Below are 18,471 nucleotides of genomic sequence, written 5' to 3' on the forward strand. Positions count from 1 at the left end.
TACATTTTGCCAGGGAGTTAGAATATGCTACATCTCTTTCTCTAGACTTGTAGCTTAGCTGTGGAAGAAAGAAGTGTGGAATTGCCTTTGGTGTCTATTTGTATACTCCATCTCACTATCATTATTTATTCATATTTGCAAAGTCCCCTTTTTTGATAAAGTAACATTCATAGATTCTGGGAATTTAGAACTGCACATCTTTGGGGTCTTTACTCCATCTGTCCCATGCTTCAGATTTACGGTGTCCAAAACAGATACCATCTTCCTACCCAAACTCCTTTTCCAGAAAAGAGGATGAGTAATATTTTCTATCTAGTTGTAAAGGATACAAGTTTGTAATAATCCTTGATACATTTTCCTGTTTCCTGTCAGATCCAGTCTTTCTCTAGTCCTGCTAGTTTAATCGTCTGGAGACCTTCTGTTTATATTTTCTTCCTACCCCCTTTAAAATCAGTTCATTGCCTTTGAGCATTTTCTTTCTTGGACTATTATAGAATCATTCTAACTGGTCTTTTTGCTCTGTTTCTCTGAACATTAAACAAATAAAACATACCCTGGGTTGGATCCCAGCACAGTGTAAACCAGATATGGTGGTCCCTGTAATCTCAGTACTGGGGAGGTGGAGGCAGGAGGACCAGAAGTTCAAGGTCATTTTCAATTACATAGTGTGAGTTCCAAGCTATCTTGGGTTACATGAGACACTGCCTTAAAAACTGACAGAGGCAAATATGGCTTGCTGTGAAGATACACACTGTAGTTCTAGTTATGTGGAATGTTGAGGTAAGATCTTTTGAGCTCTAGAGTTTGAAGCCAGCCTGGACATACATACAGTAAGACCTTCAACTCTAAAACAAAGACAGAGGCAAGCTGGAGGCTTCCTCTTCCTTTAAACCTAATGAGTTACTTTTTCTCATTCATTCATTCATTCATTCATTCGAGACAGAGTTTTTCTGTGTATCCTTGACTGTCCTTGAACTCACTCTTTAGACCAGGCTGGCCTCAACTCAGAGCTAGTGATAGTAGTTCTTAGATTTTTCTCCCTTTTAAAACTTGTTCTCAGATTTTAGCTTAATGTTACTTTAAAGGACATTTTATACTCTGTATCAGTGTCCCATTTTCTATTTTGAAGACCTCACAGTTTACAATTAAATGTTTTAGATTAGTTTATGTCTTTCCCCACTAGACTAAGCTTTAAGGAGTCAGGAATAGGTTTGGTTTGCTGTATCTGTGTTGAGGACAGTTCTGGCATATAATATAAATTTATAGTAAATAAATGGTTTGGGCTTTTTATAATTCTTATTCTTTGTCTAACATTATATAAATCTACTTCCTTAAAATTCTTTGTTTTCTGTTGCTATCACAAACTAGCAAAGGCCAGGTACATTATAAAGACAGAGGGTTTTAGTTCATTGTTCTGGGGATTCAAGGGCATGTCACTGGCATACATTTGGCTCCATTCTTGGTGAGTATGATCAGTGACTGTGTGGTAGAAGGGTTCAAAAAAGGTACCAGCTCATTTTTAACAATCTCTTAGGAACTTTTTGTGTTCTGTGTGTTAACGGTCTATGACTATGGTACTCTCTTTTCTGAGGTGATGCCCAGTATAAGCAACATCACACTAGCATCCCTTGGGGGACAAACAGGCCTCAAAGTATTTGACAACTGTTCTATTCTCTTAATCTTGTATCAATATTTAAAATATACTTTTAATTTGTACTTCTCCTCACTTGTCTGATTTGTAAGTATCTAGTCACCATAATTACTGCCTTGTAGTGTAGTGGTAGATTTTTTTTCCTTTTTAGTTTTTTTTTTTTTTCCTTCCCCTTTAGTTCAGGTCAGGCTATAATATGCCAGTGTCATCTGTGCCACCAAAATGACCATAACAGAGAATCCAAATATGATGGCTAAGAAACGATGTTTTCCTTCTATGATAGTTCAAAGTTTAGCAACATTGCTTTACTTTATCCAAGATCCTAGTTCCTTCTGTCTTTAAGTTTGGCCATTTCTTCCTTATATGCTTGGATGTGCCTGGCTCTATAACACTCAGGTTTCTGTTAGCAAAGAAAGAGGAAATGAAAGGCAAGATGGTTCCTTATGAAAATTGCATTTTAAACTTGCTCTCCTGTTGGCTATAACTTAATCACAGGGATCCTAGCTCACTGGCCATATGCCCAGGAAATTCTCACTAAAAAGAAGAAAGACAGAATACTTAGGAATAATTAGTGGTTTGCTTTTTGGCATCAGATTCACTCAGTTGGTACATGTTACTGTGCTTATAAATGCTATTCACAGTCTGGTTTGTCTTACTAATTATTTAAATAACTAACAAAAATTTGCATTTATTAGAAGTTTTAATGCAAGTAACAGTGTTGATCAATAGCTCTTCTTTTTTTCTCTCTCTTTGCCAGAGTATAATGGTTGATTACTATGTTTCTATCCTTAACATACATAAACTCAACAAATATTTACATGAGGCATGTTGTATTGCAGATACACTACAGTGAATGATAGACTTTATATTTAAACATGTTGTCTATTTTCTCCGGTGAGCGCTTTAATTTGGGGTAGGTAAACTTTTCTTTGTTTTTTTGAGTCAGGGTTTTCTAGGTAGCCTTGGCTGTCCTAGAACTCACTCTGTAGAGCAGGCTGGCCTTGCACTTAGAGATCTATCTGCCTCCGTCTTCAGTGTTTGGAACTAAAAACATTCACCACCATGCCCAGCTGGCAACCTTTCTTCTACTAAGGACTGCATAGTATTTTAGGACCATACTGCCTCCATTTAAATTGGGGTATATAAACTTTTAATACAAAAGACTGCATAATATCTGCCTCTATCTCAAGTACTTACTGCTTCATTCTACCATTGTGTGTGAGTAGAAATGAATGAGTAGGATGTTTTCCAGTCCAATTTGGCAATCCTGGGTTTGGTCTGTTAGAGTTTGCCAGGGTCTGGTCTAAATTAACAGCTTTTGTTTCTTTCCTTATCAATCATTTGTTAACTTCTTTAACCAGGGTTTTAATAAAGATGTATTCTGGATAATTTTTCTTCTTTTCTCAAGCCTAATAATATTCTTGACTTTTGTTTGAAATGTTATTCTTAAGTTATTGTAGTTGTCTTCTCACTGTGACTTAGCTGCTCTCTTTTTTCCCTCTTTTTCTGTGTGGTCCTCTTGTCTCAGCTGTTTTTTAGTTTGACAGTTTATTTGCTTGTCTTTCCCCAAATATTTGTAACCTTTTAATATTTGGACCTTTGTTTCTCTATAGTTTTTTAAGTCTTAGTGATTGTAAAATTAGACTTTTTAGATAATATCAATGGTTTTACCTGAATGTATGTTTGTGCATCATTATGTGTGCCTGATGCTGTCATAGGCCGGAAATGGGTGTCACATCCCTATTACAGAGAGTTTTAGAGAGTTGTAACTTGCCGTGTGGGTGCTAGGAATCAAATATGGGTCCTTTGGAAGAGTAGCTAGTACTCTTAATCACTGATTCATCTGTTTAGACTCTTTTTAAAATATTTATCTCTATTTTGTAATTATCTTAAACCTTAAATAATAACATGAAATATGAATACTTTTAAGTTTTTGCAATTAAAATATAATGACATCATTTTCCCCTCTTCTCTTTTCTCCCTCCAAGTACCCCCTTTGCTATCTCTTAAATTCTTGGTCTCTGTTTTACATATAAATGCACACATATCTATTTTTAAATATATAAATTCAACCTGCTCAGTTCATATTAATATTATTTGTGAGTGTGTGTGTGTGTGTATGTGTGAGTGTATGTGTGTGCATGTTTCAGGCTTGACCACTTGGTATTGGATAACCAATTGGGGGCTCTTCCCTGGGAAAGTCGTTTTCTCCTGCTGTCAGCATTCTTTGTTGCCTGTAGTCCTCTGGTGTAGGGTTTAGATTTCCTCCTTCCATGTTAGCCTGTTAGTGTTGTCCTTGTTCAGGTCTTAGGTAGCCATGTTGGTAATACTTCATAGATGTAGCTTCTCTGACATTGCTAGGAGGTATGTTATCACAGCAAACTTGCCATTCTTTCCTTCCCTTCTTCTGCTGTGACCCCTGAGCCTTAAGTGCAAGAGCTGTGTTATTGGTGTGTAAGTTGGAGCTGAGCACCACATTGTCATTTGTTCTCTGCATTTTAACTGGTTATGGTTTTCTATAGTGTCCTCTATCTGTTACAAGGAGACATTTCTTTGACGAGGAACAAGACTTATTCTTATCTGTAAGAATAAGAATAAGGATATTTAGACTGCATTTAGGGATTATGCTGGTTTAGTAAAGTGGTTATTGTAGGTTCTCCTCCATGATCCATGCTTTCATTAGCCCCATAAAGTTGGCTAGGTGTCTAGTATGAGGCATGATTTTCTTCTATTTTAGCAGGCCTTAATTCCAACTAGAGAGTTGATTGAAGTGGAAGTTTCTGGATATGCAAGATGATACATACTCATGGTGTTTTGCTGAGGCAAGATCCGTGGGAGGACATAATGATGTTTGGAGAAAGTATAAATAGGACCCAATAGACAATGATGGGGCACTTGCATAGCTAGCTTTGAAACACTTTGTTGGTCTCCCATCTGTCTTCATCTTTGCTGATCTTCACTTTGTTGAGAGAGGCACAGCAGAGAGCTTCTGGTGGCCTGGGTGTTTCTGGTCGCTTCCAATGACTCATGCCATTTGGTGGAGGCTTGGCAGTTTCTGCTGGATCATGCCACTGCTGCTGATTTGAGTTTGTTATTTTGACACTACAGAACTACTGGTATCCTAAAGCACTCCTTTTCCCATTTTCCCCTTCAAATCACTTTTACCTTGATATGCAGTGCTTTCTTTTCTCTTCCCCAATCTAAGTTTTATTTTCCTGGCTTCTGTAGTTACTTGAGGTTATGTATGTGTCTTGGTCTGTGTTTCATTGCTGTGAAGAGACACCATGACCATGGCAATTCTTATAAAAGAAAGCATGGCTTGCTTATAGTTTCAGAAGTTTATTCTTACCATAGTGGGGAGCATGGAAACATGCAGGCATTCATGGTGCTGGAGAAATGGAGAGTTCTTAGTCTTGATCCTCAGACAGCAGGAAAAGAAAAAAAGAGAGGGGTGGGGGAAGGAGGGAGGGAGGGAGGGAAGGAGAGAGACAGACACAGAGAGACAGAGACAGAGACAGAGAGAGAGAGAGAGAGAGAGAGAGAGAGACAGAGAGAGAGAGAGAGAGAGACAGAGACAGAGACAGAGACACAGAGAGAGACAGACTGACTGACTCTGGCTTAGAATGGACTTTTGAAAACTCAAAGCCTACCCCCAGTGATGACACATTTCCTCCAACAAGGCTATTCCTCCTAATCTCTCCCAAGTAGTGCCACTCCCTGATGGCTGAGCCTTCAAGTATATGAGCTTATAGGGGCCATTCTTATTCAGACTACCATAGTACGCATATCTGAACATTCGGAGCTAGGAACCACAGAAGAGATACTCTTTCTGGGTCTGGGTTTCCTCATTCACGATACCTTTTCTAGTTCGATCCACTTACCTACAAATTTCATGATTTTGTATTCCACTTTTCTTTACAGCTGAAGAGTATTCCATAGTATGTATGTACCACATTTGCATTATCCATCAGTGGAGGGATGTGTAAGTAGTTTCCATTCTTAGCTATCGTGAACAGAGTGACAATGAATGTGTCTGAGCAAGTATCTGTGGTGTAGGATGTCTAGTTCTTTAGGTATATAATAAGGAGTGTTATAGCTAGGCCATATGATACATTCAATTTTAGTTTTTGCAGATTCTCCAAACTGAATTCCAGAGTGGCTGCCAGTTTGCAATCCCACCAACAATGAATGAGGGTTCTCTCTTCCTCACATTTTCTCCAGCATTTGTTGCTGGTTGTTGTGTTGATGTTTGCTATGCTGACTTGGGTAAGAAAAAGTCTCAAAGTTGTTTTGATTTGCATTTTCTTAACTGTTAGGGACAATGAACGTTTTTTGAGATTTTTTTTTTTAAAGCTATTTTTACTCTTTTAAGAACTCAGTTCAGAGACCCAAGGCCACTTTTTAAATGGGTCTTTAAATTTTATCCTATTTTATTTTTTTAGTTCAGCTGGCAACATACTTTCCCATTCTGTAAAGTTCCTCTTCATTCGATTGTTTCTTTAGCTATGCAGAAGTTTTTTAGTTAAGAGGTCCTATTTGTCTCTTGTTGGTTTCAGTTTCTTGGCAAACCATGTCCAATTTAGATAGTTCTATCTTATGCCTATATCCTGTAGGGTGGTGCCTATATTTTCTTGTAGCAGTGTTGGCACTTCAGGTTTCACATTTAGATCTTTGATTCATTTGAAGTTAGTTTTATGCAAGTTGATAGATACAGGTCTAATTTAATTCTTTCACATGTGGACATCTCGTATTCCCAGCACCATTTATTGAAGATGCTGTATTTTCTTCAATAAAAGTTTTTGGCAATGTTGTTGAATACCAGATGATTGTAGGTCTATGTACTCATGTTTGGTATTTGTTTTGTTCCATTGGTCTACATACCTGTTTCTGTGCCAGTACCATGTTGGTTTTTATTACTTTAGCATTGTAATATATCCTGAGTTCTTGGAATGGTAAGCGTCCAGCATTGTTCTTTTTGCTTAGGATTGTTTTGACTATCCAGAGTCCTTGGTGCTTCCATTTAATCTTAGGAGTCTTTCAAATTCTGTAAAGAATGAGACAGGGATTTTGGTGGGATTGTATTGAATGTGTAAATCTCTTTTGATAGGATGTTTATTTTTACAGTATTAATTTTACCAATCCATGAGCACAGAGTATCTTTCCATTTTTCCAGTATCTTTCTCTACTTTTCCTTCACAGGCTTAAAGTTTACAGTGTATAGGTTCTGTACTTCCTTGGTGAGGTTTATTCCTAGATATTTTCATTTCCTTGCAGCTGTTGTGAATGGGAGTGGGGCCATGATCCTTTTCTCTGTGTGTTTGTTTTTGGGGTATAGAAGAGCTATTAATTTTTGAATTAATTTTAGATTGCTGAAATGATAATTATTTCTAGAAGTTTTCTGGTAGAAATTTTAGGATCTCTTATGCCTGCTATCATGTCATCTGCAGACAGGGATAGATTACTTTCCTTTTCTGTTTGTCTCCCTTTAATTTCATTCTCTTGGCTTATTGTCCAGCTAGTGCTTTGAGCATAATATTGTGTTTCCTTGGGTGTCACTTAGGCATTTATTTTCTTTTTAAGTTCATTGAGCTGTTCCTTTTTGTCTTCTTTAAATACTTGAATTTTTTGAAGTCTTTTAAATTCTGTGTCCTGGTGTTCATCTAAGAAATTTTCATTGGTAAACATTTCTACAGGACTGGTGGATTTTGGTGGGAGGGAAGGAATTCTGCCTTGATCTTTCATATTGTTTGTATTTTTGCTGTGAGATCTGAGCATGTGGATTTTTGTTCTGTGATAGGAATAGAGAAGGAGAAGCAGAACAAAGGATATATAGGTCAGGTTGGTCCTAAAGGTTGGGTGTGGCTTAGGTAGGATGAAGTCAGGTGCATAAAAGGGATTTGGGGGAGCATCTAGATTGTGTCATGGTCTAAGTCTGGATTTAGGGGTATATCTGGGGTTTGGGAAAAGTGTATAGAGGGGAGAATCAGGTGGATTTATCTGACAGGATCCTGGTGCAAGATGTGTAGGATCTGGCTGGGCAGACAGGTTTGAATATATCTTATGAAGGGCCTGGGGGTTGTGTGAGTAGGGTATGTCCTGATCAGAATCTGGAGGCTAGGGGCCCAGTAAGTAAGAAAGGCTGGAGTATTGAATATGTGACCAGGTCTAGATATTGGGGTTTATTGAGAGTGCTTTGAGGGGAGGACCAGGCAGACTCACCTGGTTAGACACTGATGGAGGATGTCTAGGGATCTGTCTGGGCAAGGAAGTTGGGATGTCTTTAATTTTTTGTTGTTAAATGCTGGGATTGAACCCAGGACCTCACATATGCCAGTCAAGTATTGTTACTATTAGTTTAATTTAGTTATAACTTTAAATCCAACTTGCCTAAGACCTGTGATTTTTATAGATTTAATTTCATTACATGGAAACCTGTTTAGATTTGTCTTCTCATTGACCTATTTAGTTACCTAGATGGTTAAGTTAAAATTATAATGGTCAACAATAACAACATGTGAAAATTGGAAGTGAACAAAGATTAAAGTGTGTGTGTGTTAAAATGTGGCAAATCATATCAGAAGGAACTTAATCAGCCATGAAGAGTTTGGGCTTAATGGAACTACTTGAAGCACTTAGAAAAGGGAATTTGAATGGTGAAGTATTTTTTTCCTTAGGAGCTCCTTATGCACTATGTAAGATGGCTCATGGGGAACACTCCTGTAAGGACAAGTGATTTTGAGATTTTTTTACTATTAGATAAGAAATGATTATTTCTTGTATTAAGGCACTACTTAGAGGGATAAAATTTGTTATTTAAGGGATGAGGAAAAGGCTTCTAAATTCCTAATAAGGGAACTGAGAAAATGATTAGCATTGCCTTGTGAAGCAAATACTAAAGTATCACAACAATAAACAAACAAATTTGGGAGTAAAAAGAAAGCTTAGAAGAAAATGTGCGCTGGGCAGTGGCTGGGTAGTGGCTGGGCAGTGGCTGGGCAGTGGTGGTGTACACCTTTAATCCCAGCACTTGGGAGGCAGAGGCGGGAGATTTCTGAGTTTGAGGCTAGCCTGATCTACAGAGTGAGTTCCAGGACAGCCAGGGCTACACAGAAAAGCCCTGTCTTGAAAAAAACAACAGCAAAAAACAAAACAAAACAAAACAAAAAACAAAACATCCCCAAAAATTCAAAAAAAGAAAATGTGCTAGGTGTTACAGGCACTGCATTTGAATGTCTGCAGCCTGACTGAGAGAAGTTGTGCTTACAGATCTGACTCTGAGGAACTATTTTCATTAGAGAATTAGATACAGAATGTAGCAGGGTACATTTAATAAATATACATTATAATTTAAAACACCCATAGATAGTATGTTGAATGAGAAATAGGCTAACTCTGCAACTAGAGGAAGGTGACTGGAAGGAAGCTAAGACAGCAGATGACTAGAAACCATTTTTGAGTTGTCTGTAGGAGGGGATTACTGATTTGTTTTGGGGTTGCAGTGACATGAAAAGTCAATAAAAAGCAAGGTGGATTGATCAACACAGGAACAAGAGACATATTACTGAAGTAGTTTTCTTATGTGGAAAAGGTTTGTATGTCTGGGAACATGTAGTGGCAAGTTGGTAGGATTCTCAGTTACAGTTGGGCTTAAGGGATAAGGAGTTGGTTGGCTCCTGATTGGGAACGTTCAGAAGTAGAACTGATGGTTTGAAAGTTTCATGCTTGGGGCTTGTAGGCAGCTGGTGCAAGGATTAGAATAGAATACCAGTGAGGAGTAAACCTTGTGGTCTCAGCTAGATCTGGTAGAAACTGAAAACAAGAAGGGGGCTGAGACTCAGAAATAAACATAGGTAAAAGAAAGCCAGAGACCTACTTTGGTGTAAGTAAAGGGATGAAAGTGGGAAGGGCATGGTATTTCAGGACCTTTCTCTAGGTATTCTTAATTATAGTTTTCCCATTTTAGTATATGTGCTGCCGAAGCGAGCACGATATAGTTTTCCAAGTAGACTAAACATTACAGCCTCAAAATCTATTACTTGAATTTTGTAGCATGTTTATTACTTGACAACGGTTATGCCACTAAGTAAAAATATAACATTATTAATTTTTGGTAGTTTTTGAAGACAGTATTAGTACTCACAAAAGTGTGAACCTTATAAGATGTGAAGGTCCTGATAAGGCAAGAAGCTTTTCTGTGTGGCTGAAAATAAACTTTGTTATATTCATGTTCCCTTCTGCCTTTCTTCCCTCTATTATCCTTTTAGGTTTTCTTTCTTTCTCTTTTCAAACAGGAAGAGGTACTTTATTTTTATTCATGTCACATCAATTAGGTAATATTTTTTGAGCAATTAGGTAATATTTTTTTGTAAATTGAGTGCTGTTAATATTGTGATATTTGCATTACGTAAATTTCAGAGTAGTGCGATAGCTTGATCCCTGTCTTAAAGTGAAGGCTAAGCTAAGGAATACAGAGTGGACATGACTGATTGCTGTGGCTATGGCGGTTTTCCCCCTTTGCCCTGCCAGTTTTACTGCTTATTCTGATGTTTCAAATAAAGTGTTTTCAAAATTAAATAATTAGTAGAGAAATCTGTCTTAATGCCTTCCTTTGAGGTATTGAACTAGTGGGTTGACTTACACATTGGAATATTTCTGTTGGTGGCAACATCACAATGTTTGGGTGACTGGTTAACTTTGTCCAAAGACCTGACCATTGAATCCTTAGTATGTAGATGAAATACTAATACTAGAAACAGTTCTCAGGTCTCCTTCTTTATAGTGCACTTCATACCTTTCCCTTCTTTTTCATTGCACTCAGGTCAACAGGACATATTGCTGTGGTACCTACCGAGCAGGTCCTATGCGGCAGATAAGTCTTGTTGGAGCAGTAGATGAAGAAGTTGGTGATTATTTCCCAGAGTTCCTAGATATGTTAGAAGAATCACCATTTCTGAAAGTGAGTGTTTCTTTAGACTGTTAACCTTTTTTCAGTAGACACTTTCAGTATTATTTCAATATGTCATTATTTCAGTAGATATATACAGTTAGAGTATTAAGTTAATCTTGCTTACTAAAATTAAATTTTATACACTAGTTTGTATAGAAATGTTTAGAAAAATACTGTTATTGAATACTTCGGTTATTTTTTTTTATATGTTACTATACAATATGGCTTTTATTTCTTCATATACACATGTGAAATGGCTTTTAATATTTTCATTTGGATGGGAGATAATCTGTAAACAGTCTAAAATCCTTTAAATGTAACTTAATTTCTTTGGTTTCTAGATGACTTTGCCCTGGGGTACACTTTCCAGCCTCCAACTACAATGTAGGTCTCAGAGCGATGATGGGCCTATAATGTGGGTGAGGCCAGGAGAGCAGATGATCCCTACAGCAGATATGCCAAAGTCACCCTTCAAAAGACGACGGTAAACGTTGATTTTGCTCAAATAAGCAAAAACACTCTCTTTAGTAGATGGTTTATAAAAATGATTGATACCTGAGCATGGTTTTGAAACTTGTCTAGATTTTTGAAATATTTCTTTAGTAAAGTTTTAGGTTGTCAGTTGCCTAGTTCAGATAACCTATTACATAGTCAGTAGTATCCTGGAAAATAGATTTTTCTTAAAACTTGTATCAGAATTCTAACTGCCTGTAGGATAAACTGTCAAATTCTCCTTAGTGTGGTCTCTACAAAACTTTTATAATACAGTACCTTTGAGTCAGCTTTCAGTTTCTCCTAGCTACTAAATTCAATTTCCAAAGTATTGTCTTCCATTGTTTTTTGCTCTTGCACTGTATTTGGAATATTTTTATTTGGAATTATCCTGTCTTCCACCTTCCTCTTTGCCTAGGAGGTTTTTAGTAAAGCTTTCAAACTTACCTTGAATCATCTTGGTGGAGTATAGAACAAGTTAATTGGTTCTATCTCTGGCCTTGATGATCTTTTTACTATTATTGTTTGTTAATACATTTTGACCTCCTTGAGACTGGGGACTGTCTTATTTATATGTCATTATGACACACAGTAGGAAACCATGGTTTGTTGAGTGAAGCATGTACTATTTTGCTATTGCATAAAGCTGTGATAAACCATGTGCTAATTTCTTTTTCATACACATAAAACAAATGTAGATTTCACTTTGGAAAATGCTGTTCAATGAGACTGAAAATGGAAATAGCAGTTTAAAATTAAGCTGGGCATGGTGTTGTACACCTTTAATCCAACAACTCCAGAGGCAGAGGAAGGTGAATCTCTGGGTTTGAGGCCACCTTGGTCTACATAGTAAGTTTCATGCTATTGGGTTACATATTGAGATCTTGTCTCAAAATAAATAATTAAAAAACCAAATAGTTAAGAGCTCAAAAATGAGTTTTTAATGGGTTAGTTTCAACTTGAACTTACAACTCACAGGAGAATGCTACCTAACTGTACAATAGCTTTAGGTTCTTAAGACGATCCATGAAAACCCTGGGTTAAAACTGTATGAGATTTGGGGATGTGACTCAGTTGATAGAACACTTGCTCAGCATGTCTTGTCTTTTCTTTTTTCTCTTTGTGTGTATGTTGTATGTGTATGGTACTAGTTCATATATTTGTGGATGTATGCACATGTACATGAGCATTGGTGACAGGAGGATGTTTAATGCCCTGTTTTATTTATTACTCTCCTCCTTATTCCTTTGAGGCAGGGTCTCAGTGAACAAAGTGCTGGTTAGTCGCCATCTTTCTTCCCCATCATGAAATCTTTCTAGAGTTTCTATAATACTATCAATTGGTTTTATTTTTAATTAACTCATAGTAATCATAAGTATTATGAGGTTCAGTGTGATAATTTGATACATGTCTACAATGGTCAAATGAGAGTAATTAGCATTTTCATTCCCTCAAACACTTCATATTTCTTAATATTGAAAATCTTCCCATTCTTCTAGTTACTTTGAAACATGTAAATTTTGTGACTTGCTTTACTATATTATAGAACAGTCTTCTAGAATGTTTTATCTATTTGAATATACTCTTGTAAGCTACCTGTAGAATTATTCTTTTCTAATTCTGTAGTTTCCATTTTCCAGTCTCTATTTATCCTCTTTCTGCTAACCTCCTCTGCCTCTAGTGACTACTGTTTCTCTGGACTATAATATGAACTTTGGGCTTTCTTGTCTTATACCATTTATATCATGAGCACCTTTGGAGATCTGTGTTCAACTCAGCATGGAAGGCTCTATATCTGTAAACCTAAGACTTACCAGCTAATGCTGTACTCCATCAGCTGGTGGCTGTTTTCCTAGGTTTATTTCTTTTACTTACTCAAACACATTTTCAAGAATAATTCTTAGAAATAAAGGATATTACTGAGTCAGTATATTCTGAATTTTTCTTTTTCTGTCATTAAATTTAGTTGATGATTTAGTTGGAGTGTGGAGATGCATTTTCCAATTATTGTTACTGGATAGGCCCTTTTAAGGATTGTTTGTTTTCATTTCTGGAAGTTTTAACATGCTTAATTTCCCCTGTTCAGTGTTATGTTCTCAGCCTCCTCCTGCCCCTCTTCCCCTCCCTCCATCCTCTTTTCTCCTATTCACGGAAGAAGAGCACTCCTGATTTATGTGCCTTTTCTTTTTCTTTCTTTTCTTTTGGTGTTTGTTTGTTTTCTCTCTTTTCTTTTTTGTTTTCAAGACAGGGTTTCTCTGTGTAGCCCTGTTTGTCCTGGAACTTGCTCTGTAGAACATGCTGGCCTTGAACTCAGAGATCCACCTGTCTCTGCCTCTGCTAGGATTAAAGGAATATGCCACCACTGCCCATTTTTTAAAAATTATTATTATATCTTTTTAATATTGGGTATCTAACTTTTAAATATATATTTAATTTTTAAATATTAAAAATTTTAACGTGTGCATTGTTTTACCTGGATTCACATCTGTGTGAGCCTGTCAGATCCCCTGGAACTGGAGTTACAGACAGTTGTGAGCTGCCATGTGTGTGCTAGAAACTGAACCCTGGTCCTCTGGAAGAGCAGCCACTGCTCTTAACCACTGACAGTCTCTTCAGTTTCTAAGTGTCTTTAGTCAGTAACAGTACAGACCTCTTTGTGGTTTGGGGTTTTTTTTTTTTTTTTTTTTGGTTTTTTTTTTTTGTTTGTTTGTTTGTTTGTTTGTTTGTTTGTTGAGTCAGGGTTTCTCTGTGTAAGCCTGGCTGTCCTGGACCTCACTCACTCTGTAGACCAGGCTGGCCTCGAACTCAGAAATCCATTTGCCTCTGCCTCACAAGTGCTGGGATTAAAGGCGTGCGCCACCACTGCCCGGCGACCTCTTTGGTTTTATTTGGAAACTTTTACTTGACATTTTATCTTTAACCTTTGGAGTTTTAAAGGTCATCATTGTGAATTTTGGTTGTCAGTATGTTATCTGTAGGAATTTGGTTATTCTTTGGTGACCCATTCATACTTTGAGTACATCTTTACACTTATTGGAGATTATATACATATTCTCTCTCACGATTCAGCCTGGCAGTAGACAGGCTTCACATTAGAGTGAGTAGACACAAAAGTATGCATTAAATGGGGTGTCCACTTATCCAGAGTTGTGCTATTCTGATGGCAAGGCGGTGTGAAAAGAAGCCTCCTTCTCTTCTTCCCTCCCTCTCTCCCCCCTCCTTCCTCCTACCTCCCCTCCCTTACCTTCCCTACCTATCCTCTCCCTTCTACCTTTCTTCCAGTTGAAATTTTATGAGAATGGTTCTGGCTATAAAGAATTTTGACTCTGGGCTGGAGAGATGGCTCAGTGGTTGAGAGCACTGACTGCTCGTCCAGAGGTCCTGAGTTCAGTTCCCAGCAACCACATAGTGGCTCACAGCCATCTGTAATGGGACCTAATGCCCTCTTCCTGTGTGCCTGAAGATAGCTACAGTGTACTCATATACATAAAATAAATCTTAAAAAAAAAAGAATTTTGACTCAAGTGTGATTAATAAGATTAAAAAAATGTTATTCCATATTTCAGGAAGTCTGGTAAGGAAGGTTATCTCTGGGTACCATATGGTCAGTAGCTAAATATCATCCTCAAAGAGCCGGATCTCTGCTAATCATTCTTTCTTAGGCTTTTGTGCCCATATTAGCTTTGTGTTTGTTAGATGGTTCTAGAAGTTCTAGGCATCATGCTTGAACCTACTGGTTATATTTAATAGAAGAAACTTTTTTTATGAGCTAGGACATTTTCCAAAGGACTCCTAAGTAGATTTCTTTTCATACTGTTAATTAGAATCCACGTTGTAGCAGGCATTGGTTTATCCTCTTTTGAACTAGTTTTGAATGTTTTGAGAGTCGGGATGAGCCTACTGTAATTTTACAGAACTCCTCCAGCTCTATCTCTAGAGCTTATAGATCAGATCACATAGAGAATGATCGAATGCCTGAGGGGAAATCAGGGATTGTGAGGAATACATTACATCTTGATCTGTGTACATTCCTGATCTGCAGGTTAGAGGCAGAGATCGAGAGCAAGAGAGAGAGAGGGGGAGGGCAGGCAGGCTCTGGATGAGCTTTTGAACCCCCTGTTACACAACTTCTCCAACAAGGCTACACCTTCTAATCCTTCCCAAATCATTTTTACCAACTAAGGACCAGGCATTCAAATAGATGAGCTCATAGGGGCCATTCTTATCCAACCACCACGGTCATTATCTTCACTTCTCAGTTTCAGTTAAGTTTTCTCCATATCATTCCTGTGCCTCTGCCCTCCTTTGAACTGAGTTTCTCCAAGATCCATTGCCAGTTTCCCTGTTGATTCCTTATTAAATAGTCTAGTTCTTTGACATTCTTTGTTCAGTTTTATTAGCCTAAGACAGTGTGATTATATCATGCAAAAGTTTGTCGGTATTGCTAATTCACTAATTCATTTCCTTTACGATCACCATTAGATTGTTAAATTTAGAAATGTTCGAACACATAAAAAGCTGAATAAACTTCATCTTTTTTTATCAATAACTATCTACTTGTGTCTAATTCTGTTTCATGTATATTTTTATCCATTCTCCTATCTTCTCTTCTCCTGTACACACTAGTTCCATTTAGTGTGGAAGGAGATCAGCTATATGCTCAGTTTGCTTCCTGAAATCTAAGTCCTGGTAGAATGTTTTGAGTTATAAATGGGGTATCTGAGCTATAGGTAAAGAAGCATACAGCTTTAATCCTTGAATTATATTATATTGTCCTTGTCTAGAGAAATTTTATGCATTTAGATTCTTCATTTGGGCCTAATAAAGGTTTAGTCTACAGGAAAAGGGAGAAAATCATATTAATCATTTTAATAGTACGTTCAATGCTAATCATCAAAATCATTGTACTCATTTAAGCCCAGTGTAGCAGATCTGCCCTTTTACCTTACTGCTGTTTATTTCCTCATACTTCTCTTTGTTTTATAACCAAACAACTATAGATCAATGAATGAAATTAAAAACCTCCAGTACCTACCTCGGACAAGCGAACCCCGAGAAGTCCTCTTTGAAGACAGGACAAGAGCTCACGCTGACCATGTAGGTCAGGGGTTTGACTGGCAAAGTACGGCTGCTGTTGGGGTTTTGAAGGCTGTACAGTTCGGTGAATGGTAAGTTCAAGGAACCAAATACAGGGTTAAGTAATGTCTAAGAAAATGTGGATTCTGTTTAAAAGATCAGGGACCAATTTTTAAATTGTGATGAAATATACATAACATAGATTATCATCTAAACATTTTAATGGTATAACCACACTTTGATGAAACAGTGCTGTAGAATTTTTTCTTGCCAAACTGAATCCTGATGACCCACAGTTGACTTCTCCCTCATCCCTAGGCCATGGTAACCATTAGTCTGCATTCTCTGGCCATTTCTGTCTCCTAGAAATGGAAACATACTCTCTCTACTCTTATCTGTTTAAAAAGTAGTCCTATTGTGACTCAGTGGATTAAAGGGGCTTGCTATGAGACCTGGCCACACACCAGGGTATACACATATACATACACAAATATAAATGTAATATAAAATTAATCATAGTGGTCAAAGGGAATTATTTTTATCACACTTATTTTTTTGTGAGTGTGAGGTGTGTGCCATAGCAATTGTGTAGAGATTAGACAGCTTCTGAGAGTTGTTTCTCTTCACTTGGATCTTGGGGATTGAACTCAGGCTTGGTGGCAAGCACCATTACTCACTAAAGGCATCTTGGCAGTTCCAGGGTTTTGGGTTGTTTTTTTTTTGTTTTTTTTTTTTTTTCTGACTCAGCCATTTCTATTACAATGTCCCACAGAGTTTACCCTTGTTATAACAAGTATCAGACTTTATTTCCTTTTAAGGCCAAGAATAGTTCATTTTGCACACATGTACTCACACATATACACAGACATATATAAAGATTAGTCCACTAAATAGGTTGTTTGGGTTACTTTTACCTTTGGCTCTTTGTTAACATAGATATGTAGATAGCTCTTTATGTCCTTAGTGTTCAATACCTAGAAGAGTTGCTGGATTCTATGGCAATTCTGTTTTATTATCTTGAATAGCTGCTGTATTCTTTTCTGTAGTGGTGGCACCATTTTACACTCCCTTGAAGCCTGGTTTTATTATAACAAAGCTCAAAGCCCCAATAAGACAATAGCAAGTGTAGCACGTTTAGAATAAAACTTAAAATAAAAATCAAAATCCTCTGATCCAGGGTCTCACTATGTAGCTCAGCCTTGAACTTGTTGGTCAAGGTCAGGCTGCTCTCAAACTAAAGATCCTCTTCTTGGCCACCAAGTTGCTGGATTGTGGGTGTGCACCAGGTTTAAAGGTTACTGCAAGGCTAGCAAAAACTATTCATTTTAGCCATTATTGTTTGGATTTCTAACAACTTACCTATTTTTTAGTAAAAAAAAAAAAGATTTATCTTTATGTGCATTGGTATTTTTCCTGCATGTATCTCTGTGAGGGTGCCAGAACCCCTGGAACTGGAGTTGCAGTTGTGAACTGCCATATGGGTGATGGAAATTGAACCCAGGTCCCTTTGAAGAGCAGCTAGTGCTTGTAATTATGAGCCATCTCTCCAGTCCTGATTTTTATTTAAAAAACATTTTATTGATTTGCTTTTATTTTTTGAAAACTGATTATGAAGCAAGTATAATCTTATTCCTTAGGAGATAGGCATTTTATTTACTTATTTGCTAATGGTAGCATTCTAGAAACAGGAAAACTGAAATTGTCATCTTCCATTGTGATGCTAGTCCCTAAATTTGTTTTATTAATATTAGGAGTGATCAGCCTCGCATAACCAAAGATGTGATTTGTTTTCATGCTGAGGATTTTACTGATGTTGTACAAAGACTTCAGTTAGACCTTCATGAACCTCCAGTTTCTCAGGTAATAGTCTCTGGTTCTCATTACCCTTTGAGTGAGATATTGGAAGCCACATCTAGATCCATTTTATTAAGTATTTTATAATTGGTTTCATGGACAGTAAATTGAACTTTATTTATATTAAGTTCTGTGTGTGTTAGGGGGTGGTGCTAGAATTCAGAATTTTTGGGATGGCGGGTGTGTCTGAGATGGTTAAGAAGGACACAGCTGTTTACTTCTGGCCATAAGCAGTCTTACTTGGTAATCTCACTATACTGTGGCCTCAACTGCAAAATGTCAGAAGATGTGAAGGAGGAGATTAAATGCTGCCTTTATGTGTGGTAAAGATACTGATATTTAGCTGCATTTTCAAGGATTTACTGATTCCATAGACTATTGACAGTCTTTTATGAATAAGAAGGGTGTAAAATATATGGAAAAAGGCTTTCCAGCAGTTATCAAGATAAAC

At 37.2% G+C, this 18,471-nt stretch overlaps 1 protein-coding gene across 2 annotated transcripts in view; it reads left to right on the forward strand.

The window, feature by feature from the left end:
* The window catches only part of Rsbn1 (round spermatid basic protein 1), a 50,198-nt gene that overhangs the window by 27,122 nt on the left and 4,605 nt on the right, over positions 1-18,471 (forward strand). For both annotated transcript variants that reach the window (XM_034500218.2, XM_034500216.2), the window contains exons 3-6: positions 10,470-10,607; positions 10,940-11,082; positions 16,091-16,258; positions 17,918-18,026. In XM_034500218.2, coding sequence (XP_034356109.1) covers positions 10,470-10,607; positions 10,940-11,082; positions 16,091-16,258; positions 17,918-18,026 — 558 coding nt within the window. The remainder of the gene's footprint in view (positions 1-10,469; positions 10,608-10,939; positions 11,083-16,090; positions 16,259-17,917; positions 18,027-18,471) is intronic.

This window comes from Arvicanthis niloticus, chromosome 4 (assembly GCF_011762505.2).
Source record: "Arvicanthis niloticus isolate mArvNil1 chromosome 4, mArvNil1.pat.X, whole genome shotgun sequence".
Lineage (NCBI taxonomy): Eukaryota > Metazoa > Chordata > Mammalia > Rodentia > Muridae > Arvicanthis > Arvicanthis niloticus.